Source organism: Bidens hawaiensis, unplaced genomic scaffold (assembly GCF_021521415.1).
Source record: "Bidens hawaiensis isolate Kalapana, Puna unplaced genomic scaffold, B.hawaiensis_p1.1 tig00035051_1, whole genome shotgun sequence".
NCBI lineage: Eukaryota > Viridiplantae > Streptophyta > Magnoliopsida > Asterales > Asteraceae > Bidens > Bidens hawaiensis.
Window position 1 is genome coordinate 14,915 of NW_027496091.1, and position 10,354 is coordinate 25,268.

The 10,354-nt window shown below is 38.7% G+C and overlaps 1 protein-coding gene across 1 annotated transcript; it reads left to right on the forward strand.

Annotated features, from left to right (window-relative positions):
- Positions 1-8,942: 8,942 nt before the first annotated feature.
- LOC143586947 (uncharacterized) lies at positions 8,943-9,965 on the forward strand. The gene is made up of 2 exons (XM_077068382.1): positions 8,943-9,509; positions 9,618-9,965. The coding sequence occupies exons 1-2, from the start codon at positions 8,943-8,945 to the stop codon at positions 9,963-9,965; spliced, it is 915 nt and encodes a 304-aa protein (XP_076924497.1).
- The last annotated feature ends 389 nt before the right edge of the window (positions 9,966-10,354 follow it).

Here is a 10,354-nt window from a genome sequence, read left to right on the forward strand (position 1 = left end):
TAATGACGAATGTGATAGTTATGAATGTATGCTTGACAGTACGTGAACGACCTTCGGGTATTGCACGTATCGTTAAGGCAAGTATGGTGTAGTATGTATGTTATGTGTATGTGAATAAGGAAGTATGTACGACTATGATATGTATGATATTAAATGTATGGATATGATAATGGTGATGATAATGAAAGGTAAGGTAAGGTTAAAGAGTTGCATACCCTAATAATATATGTGAAGGTTAAGGGGTTGCATACCCTAATAATATATGCGAAGGTTAAAGGGTTGCATACCCTAATAATATATACGATAGTTAAAGGGTTGCATACCCTAATAATATATGCGAAGGTTAAGGGGTGGCATACCCTGATAATATATGCGAAGGTTATAGGGCAAATGCTCTTTATAACGTAAGGTATGAATATGAAAGAAAAAGAGTAACTAAGTAAGTAAGTATATATATACGAAAGTATGAAAGCATGGGGTACGTATGAAAGTGTGTAATTATGAATATGTTGTATGTTGTGTGATTAACTAGAACTCACTCAGCGTAGCTGACTTTTATTATGCACGCAGGTGAGTAGGATGAGACAGCTGGCTTGAAGAGGGACACATGGCGGATGAAAAAAGATGTTGGCATCTGAAGATTTACTTTTTAATGTTGAACTAAAAGACATGTTTTAAGCTATGTTTTAAAGACAAGTTATGAATGTTTGTAACGATTGTTGATGTTTTATGTCATTCCGCAAAAGTTTTTAATTAACTATGATATATAGAACTGCGTTTATGAGTAAATCCAACGTCCAAAGTAGGGCACCGGTAAAGGGGCCTTACATTAAAGGCGTTTTTGAATCCGTAAAAGGGTTTTTTCAAATTGAACCAAGGAGAATGATTTAGTAACATCAAAATCCAATATTTTATATATCATAAGCTTCGGTTTACAACACGGGTCGGCTTACATAATAAAAGGTTACAAAAAGAATACAAATTGAGACCAGAATTTGACGAATGTCACAATATGTATTGCACATAAGGGTCTGCAGAACCATAGCTTAAATTCATGTAGAAGAATGGTTGCACACATCCTTGATCTGGTGGACAGTCACATTTTGATAGTTCCTCTCTTGGAGTTGTTACCGCTTTAGAGATTTCTTCGTCTGGATCTTCCTCAGGGTCTTCCTCTTCTTCCGGATATTCCTCTTTGGGATTTTCTTCTTCCATTGCTTTTGTTGTATCAGCCACCAACGGGTGCAAGTGATATCTCTCGTACGGTTGGATGACTCTCATCTTTGGCCTTTAAGAAGGTCCGTTGTAAGCATTGGGGTGAGAATCGAAAGAATTGTAGGTAGAGGTTCCAGTATGTCATAGCCTTTGATCGGAGTGGCATTGCATCCAGTCGGAAGAGTCGGAATCGGTTTCCACCTTGATTTGTTTATTAGCTAGAAATGCATTAGACGGATGGGGGTTGGATGGGTAATACATCGGGATGTCAGACGAGTGATACGTCGGAATGTGGGACGGATGATACTCCTGGTTGCTTGACGAATGGTTACTTGAGGTTCTTGGAGGATCGTACCTTTGCATCGGTGGATCGTCGGGTAAGTTGATTGGTAGTTGTTCATTGCCAGGAAAGTTAACTGGTGTGGGTTGTTCAATTGGGTGATCATGGTTGAACAAATCTTCATAATAATCTTCACTCATATTGTCCTTCGGAGTTGGTTTGGGGTTTCCAGATTTCCTTGCGTCTCGCATGAAACCGTCGATTATTTTCTTGAAATACATCTACGGGTGGTTTAGATTGAGGAGGGATAGAAAAGTTTTATCAGCCTATCTTATCCCTATTAAATTAAACAAGTAACAAAAATTTAATTAATCACTTGGATCGAAGCTTAGATATTATTCATTAATACCTAATTCGCTAAGATTGATGGCTCTGATACCAACCGTTGTCACGCCCCAAACTACGGCCTAGGTGTGTGACCCAAATGTTGGTACCGTTTTTGTAAATAATCAGAGTTACGGGTTTGTGCGAAAATATTAGCGTGGATTAAAATGTTATATTTACATTATCAAAACACGGGATTTAAAAATACCCGTTAATGTTTACAAAATGATTACTTGTTTATCAAACCACCATTTACATATTTTTAAGTTTAACAAAAGGATTTAAGACATCATATCATCTATCATTCACTTCGATTCTTCAAACGGCTAACCTTCATTACCTGCAAAACAGTTTGAAAATACATCAACAACACATGCTAGTGAATAAGCTGACACATAAAATATTTTTATTTACTTAATTAATTCTCGAGACATAACTTAGGTCCGGCCCATCGTGGCTTAGGAATAACTAAGTTAAAACAAAACACAATTACAAACTTAAGCTCTACTCGAAACCGCTCGGCAAACACCGCAGATTTGGAGATTACTTAGCTACCATAAATATACACATGATTACCCTCTCTCGGATGTAACTTAGGTCTGGCCCATTGTGGTGGAGGCATATAACCAGGTGTGGCGAGGTGTGCCCACCGTCTAACCACATATGTAAGGATCCAAACAAACGTACACGACAGCCTGATCTGTAGCCCGTCGCGCTATGTTGGTTTACAAAATGGGTCAGTTTACATAATAAAAGTTTACAAAACGAATACAAATCGAGACCCAAAATTGACGAATGTCACATCGATGGTGGATCAAGCTATGACGGTGGTCATGGTGATTGTAGGGTTTAGATTTGGGGATGGGGAGGTTGGTGGTTGTTTGCTGCTAGTGTTATGTGTGTGTGCGTGTGTGTGTGAGATAGATAGACAGAGAGACAGACAGACAGACAGAGAGACAGATAGATAGATAGATAGATAGATAGATAGATAGATAGATAGATAGATAGATGGATGGATGGATGGATGGATGGATGGATGGATGGATGGATGGATGGATGGATGGACAGACAGGCAGGAAGGCAGACAGACAGACAGACAGAAAGATAGAGTGTTAAGTTTTGCAAGTTTTTTTATTTATTAAAATATTTATAATTTAGTATGTGCAATGACTAATTTGTCCTCATATGTCCTCATATACTAAGCACATGTTCTGACTTAACGACGAAAATTAGCCGGGTTACGTTTTAGGGACAAACGTTGTTGGATTTGTAAACATAAAGGATAAAGCATATCAATTTTGAATATTATGAATGATTGAAATCTAGTACATACATAAAAGACAATATATGTAATTCTGTCTAATATAAATGGATGAGAATTTGACCAAACGATAGTCAACTGGCTAAAAGGAGAAATAACCGTTAATTTACACTTTTCTCAAGTTGGAGCATAAAGGTTATGAACACCTAAGTTGCAAGGAGAAAAAGAAGTTGAAAGCCCAAAGTTTTGGTGACCAAGTTTGCGATTTGTGCCTTAGTGTTTATGTTCCAAGTTCGCGAAAAAACCAGTTCATCTCGCCATGTTTCATGCGTTCATGGTAGAACATGTTGTTAGTTATATGTCTAGGGCTTGATTGTCGCAAAAGAGAGGTGTTGGTTCGTTTTATTGTAGATCGTGCTCGTTCAACAACCAACACATCCATAGAACCTCACTTTCCATGGGCATTATCGCCCGGTATTTTGCTTCGATCAAGGACCGGTAAATGACGAATAGCTTATTGGATTTCCATGAGATGAGAGCTCCTCCTAGGAGTAGTAAGTAGCATGTTCTTGACCTCCTCGAGCAAGGACATCCAAGCCAATCAGACTGACTATTTTCTATGAGATTCGCTCCCCTTTCCTTTGGCAACAAAATTCCTTGTCCCGGGTTATTTTCAAATAGATTAAAAATTTCATGGCAGATTCCGTATAGTTTTGACATGGGTCAGACACAAATTGACTCAATATATATATTGCATAAACAATATCTGGATGTGTTGCTTGTAGATAAAGCAACCTTCCAACAAGATGCCTATCCTAATTTTACACTTTGCTCCATGTGAAAAGCACTAGGTCGAGACCCTAGAGCCCCACAATCCTTTATTAAGACAAAAGTGTACTTGCTTTGACTAGAAACCTATTATTCGTTCGTTCAAGCCACCTCGATTCCTAGGAATTATTTCAAATTCAGTAGGTCCTTCATGCTAAACATTTCATCAACATGAGCTTTCGTTTCATTGATTTTAGACAAGTTGTTTCCTACAATGATAAAATTGTCCACATGTATTAAAGCGGCTATGGAAGAATTCCCTTTCTTATTAATGAAAAGACAGCATTTAATTGTTTGAATCCAAGTTCCAATAAGTCTAAGGTGAAGTTTTGGTTGCAGATTCGGGAGGCTGGCGTCAAGCTGGTCAATGACTTTCTCAATCTAAACACTTTGTTCTCTTTTCCTTTGTCAAACCATTGAGGGATCTTCATATATACCTCCTCATGGAGATCTCTTCCTAGGAATTATTTCAAATTCAGTAGGTCCTTCATGCTAAACATTTCATCAACATGAGCATTCATTTCATTGATATTTGAAATGTTGTTTCCTACAATGATAACATTGTCTACATATATTAAAGTGGTTATGAAAGAATTCCCTTTCTTATTAATTTAAAGAGAGCCTTCTATTGTTTGAATCCAAGTTCAAATAAGGCTAAAGTGAAGTTTTGGTTCCAGATTTGTGAGGCTGGCTTCAAGCCGTATAAGGACTTTCTCAGTTTTAACACTTTGTTCTCCTTTCCTTTGTCAAACCCCTAAGAGGTCTTCATATATAACTCTTCATGGAGATCTCTGTGCAAGAATGCATTATTGATGTCTAGTTGACTAATGAAACAATCTTTATTTTCCGCAAGGGCATGTCAGTCGAGCCAATGGTCGTAATAAAGGATTTATGAGTATCAAAAAAAATCTTTTTAAAAAATAAAGTTTGATATGGGATGTATCATTTTCGGTTCTTAATCAGCCCTGGGTAAAGAATTATCGATGGATGGTGAGATCAACAATGAAATATCCTAGTCGTTTTGGTTGAGTATTAATGTCACACCCCAACCTACGACGGAATATGTCAGGGCACATCTAATTTCAAAGTAGCTCACAAGACACTATTAATAATTATGACAATAAATAATTAATTAGTTTCATAAATTGAGTACAACACCATTCAAACAAATACAAACCATTGATGTGTGGGTAAAAGAACGTGTTTATTGTGTTTTATATTGTGTGTTTTACTTGTTTATATGTATCGAACACAAATACTTTGACAGGTTTTATGTTTACAGGTGTAAGGAGCTTAATGGAGCTTGAAAGATACTATTTGAAGACATTTACGAGCATGATTTGAAGTCTTGGGAAGATTGGAAGCACTACACAAGTGTTGGAAATGAAAAGAAACAAGTTGGTTGAAATTCAGCTCCTAGAGTAAGCTGCTCCGGGATCAGAGTAACCTACTCTGGATGCCAAATTGACTCAGAGTAAGGCAATCAGATTCAGAGTAAGGGATTTCCACCCAGAGTAAGCTACGCCAGAGGTCAGAGTAGCTTACGCTGATACGCGAAATTCAGATTTAAAGCATGGGCACAACTGCTATATAAAGCATAAAACCCTAAATCTTGAGGGGGATGATTCCAACCGTTTTTTGACTTCTTGGAGGCCATCTTACACCACCATAACACCTCCTAATCATAAGATTGATTCAGGAACTTCTTCCCCAACATCATAATCAAGAGTATGAAGATTGAGATGCTCGGCTAAAGGCTCCATAACCATCTTCGGGTGTAGGGTTAAGTTGTGTGTTAGGTTTTGTTATTCTATACTTTAACTTTGGATTTGTAATTGATTAATCATTCGGTTAATCAATTCTTTGTGTTTGATTTTGTGCTTGAATAGTTTTTATTGATTGATTACTTAATCTTTTGTCAGTTAATTGATTTGTGGTCATCAACAATTAGGATTAAGTTCTTTATTCATTGACCCGTTTATCGTTAACCATATTATTGATTTTATGTTTCAACAAGTAAAACCGATTATCAAACAGATTTTCATTAAGCCGTGTCAATTGTTCGGATTCAGTTCTGACGATCAACACAGTCAATCGCTAAGTCTTTTGATTTACATATTTTATAAGAAACCTTCGAAAGAAGTTTATCAATTCCTTAACTTGCTGCAAAAACCCGAATCTTTGAGTTTGTTATTTTTTATATCATTGTTTACAAACTAATCAACTAAACCGCTTGACATCGTCTGTCCACTTTAATTATTTTTATAATAAAGTTAAAGTTTCACTTGGACTTTCCACTGATTCCCTATGGATTCGTTACCTTACTTGCCCTAGCTAGTAAAGGTAATTTACAAATGTTTTTGATTGACCTTTCGACATCGATCAAAATGGCGCCGTTGTCGTGGAATCAACGCACAAAGTGCTAGTTTAGCTTAGTTTTTAGTTTTTTTTTCATATTTCTTCGTTGATTTTACGCGGGGTGTTAGTGTTTGTGTTTGTAAAGGTAACTTCACAAGTTGATGCAGACGAGATATTCCTGTGAGAAAGAGCCGCTCCAATTTGATCCCGTAATCGAGAAAAAAGCAAGACGAAACCGGGCAGCTAAGAAACCCATACTAAACCAAATACCCGAAATCATAACACCACAAGAAGAGACCATGAGTAACCGAAACCGAAGAGACCCAAATGTTTACGAACCACATAACCAAGAACAGCCAATCCCATAAAACCAAAACGTTAACCGTGACAGAAACCGCAATCTGCTCAACCAAAGAGATGTTAACCGTAATCCCAGAAACATGGATGCCAACTTGTCAATCAGATCCGCCCCAGTAAACCGTCAAAGACACGATGATTTGAGAGAGGAAAGACCCGAGGTTAATCGTGCTCGTGCACGAGTGGAAAATTGGTGGATAGAAGACGACCTTGGTTTCAATTCTGAGGATGAGGAGGAGTTTAGAGATGAACAATGGGGTCGATATCAGCAACAAGATCTCTGTGATGAACAAGAGAATAGACCGAATCATCCGGAAAATCAGAGGGATCGAGCTCCAAGACAGCAACCAAACCATGAACAGCCATACTATGAATTTGACGATGGAGTTCCAAGGGCATTTGTTCCACCGCCAGTCAGAGGCGTTCAAAGCCACTTCATTGCACAAGTGGCTACGAATCCTCTACCGATCATCATTCCAATCAAACGTGGAAGAAATTTTTCGGTAAGGCATAATAGTTTGACAGGATTAACTACATTTCATGGAAAGGCTACAAAAGAACCATACTTACACTTGAGTGACTTCAACTCGATATGTGCACTCATCTCGAGTCAAGGTTTTACTGCGGAAGAGTTGAAGATGGTAGTCTTCCAGTTTAGTTTGAAAGATGTGGCGAAGCAGTGGTTTCTATCATTGCCAATGGCTAGTATTTTCACTTCGGGAGATTTGGCACAACAGTTTTTAGACGAGTATTATACTCCACAGAGAACCACAGAGGCCTGCAACAACATTCGAAATTTTCAGCAGATCACCGGTGAAACTTTCTAGAATCATTCCAAATGTTTAAATGATTTTTGAGGACTTGTCCAGATCATGGGATTGCCTTATGGGAATTGATAAAGGCATTCCATGATAGTCTCTCAAATGACGATGTTCGTGACCTCCAAGCCACCACGAATGGATCTTTTCTTGAAAATGACGAAAACGAGGATTGGGGACATTTGGAGAGACATGCGAGTAATTCAAAGAGACAAGCACAGTCGAATAGGATGTTAAAAAAGGTGGTGGTAAAAGCAGTTGAAAGTCATGGGTCGGATGATAGAATGGATAGACTGGAAAAGAAGATGGATAGGCTGTTGGTAGCAGGCGTACAAGGAGCCAGAAATTCGGGAAAAACATATCCGGTATGTGAAGGTTGTGGTGAATTAGGACACGAGATTGCGAGTTGTGGGGTTATGCAAGATGAAGGAACCGAGGAAGAGGAGGTTAACTATGTGCAGGGTTAAAGGAGATACAATAACATCAATTTGAATACCCACCATCCGGGCCTCAGAAATCATCCAAACTTCAGTTATGTAAACCCGAACACACAACACAACCCGAATTTTCAGGGCAGTTCTCAAAAGACAGGTTATCAGTCGAACCAAAAACAGTATGGTAACAGTTCGGGCAGAGGTCAGAGTGGGTACAATCAGAGAGATTCTGGGGGTTATAACAAGAGTTATCAAAAGAACTATCAGCAGGGGCAAGGAAATTTTTCAGGTAACAAGGAGGAATCTATGAAAGACGTTATGGATTTTTTTGAAGGAGATGAAGTGAGACTAAGAAGCTCAAAATAAGGTTTTAAATCAAATGAAGGCAGCTTAAGAGACTCAGAATAAGGCATTGAATCAAAGGTTGGAGCTTCAAGAGAACGCAAATGCTGCGAGAGATAAACAGGTGAGTCAACTGGCTGAAGAAATGGCGAGCCTAAAGCGAAATCCATCCAAGTTACCGAATGACACTTTGAAGAATCCTAGCCATAAAAAAAATAGCTCGTCAAGTGGAAAGAACACCCACATTAACCAGGTAAGTACCCTTAGAAATTGTAATGTTTATGATAACGGGGTAAATCCATCATCATTCTTTAAAGAAGGACTGGTGGAAGATTCGGGAGAAAATGGGAACAGTGATGATGAGGTGGAGATTATACAAATAAATAAACCGAAAACGTTAATTCATAAAAATTTAAACAAATCGGTAAAAGAAAAAGAAACACCAACCACCAAGGAGACGGGGCCCGCGGGTAAACCCATCCCTTTTCCTCAGGCATTGGTGAATCCCGCAACATCATCACCAAAAAAGGGGCCCACATCAGGAAGAAATGTGGGAAGTCTTTAAACAATTAAAAATTAATTTACCCCTCATTGATGCTATTTAACAATTCCTCGCATACGGTAAGTACTCGAAGGACTTGTGTACTCAAAAGCGAACTCACAAGATGCCCAAACAGGTTGATTTAACGGCTAATGTAAGTTCGGTTTTGACGGGAATCCTCCCACCCAAGTTGCAAGATCCGGGAACACCAAAAATACCCATTCAAGTGGGCGATTTTAAAATTACAAATGCGTTATTAGATCTTGGAGCAGGGGTGAGTATTCTCCCGGGAAGTTTATATGACCAATATGATTTTGGTCTACTTCGAAAAGCCGACACTACCGTGGTGTTAGCTGATTTAACGCTTAAGCTTCATAGGGGAATCATTACTGATGTGATTGTTATGATCGAGGATTTTTATTACTCGGTCGACTTTTTGGTTCTAGATTATGTTACAGTTGACTCAAAACGGCAACCGAACGTGATTCTCAGTAGGCCCTTTTTGGCAATAGCTAATGCTTTAATAAACTGTAGAACTGGAGTAGTTGACATGACTTTTGGGAATAAAAATCTTAGGTTGAATGTTTTTTCAAACTTATCTAACCCTCTGGTGAGTGATGAATGCTTTGCGGCTGAAATCGTTGACAGGTTGAGTCCTCATGAAAATGAGGAAGATGCCACAGAGGAGTGTGTTATTTGTTGCAGGACTGCAGTTGAGCATTCACATTAGTTGGAGAAGGAAGAAAAAGAGGTGGAAATTTATGCTGCAAGCATCGTAAAACCGTCATGGTCTCAACAGGTAGAGAAATTACCGGACACTATCGACTCCAAATTGAGACCGTCACTTGAGAGTCCACCGGCTGTTGAGTTGAAGGAACTCCCAAAACACCTCAAATATGTGTTTTTGGGAGACAACGATACTTTACCCGTCATCACAGCCTCACACTTAGAAGAAACGCAAGAAAAGGCTTTGATGGAAGTATTGAAAGAGTATAAATCAGCAATTGGGTGGACGATTGCGGATTTGAAGGGAATTAGTCCGTCTATCGTGATGCATAAGATTATCATGGATCCCGAAGTGAAACCCACACATGATGCACAAAGACGGTTAAATCTGAACATGCGGGAAGTTGTGAAGAAAGTGTAGGTTCCAGTACGGATCTTACACGGGATATCGCTATCTACGTAGGTGCGGAATCCCTGCGTAGGTAGTTACGAGCGTAGAATACGTAAAACAATCACACGCGATAAAAACGAACACGTTATATATTATAACTTGAAACACGTCTATTACAGACTCTCGGCACGTTCACTGAACTCAACTACTGATTCCTCTCTCGTTCTACTAAACAATCCGTCGGCTACAGTATATATAGACACGACAACTTCGCCCGATATGTTTAGGCGAAGTTGTCCATAACTTCGCTCGTTCAACAAGTTCGCCTAGGCGAACTTGTCGACAACTTCGCTTGTTCAACATGTTCGCCTAAGCGAACTTGTTGACAACTTCGCTTACATACATAAACATAAACTTAA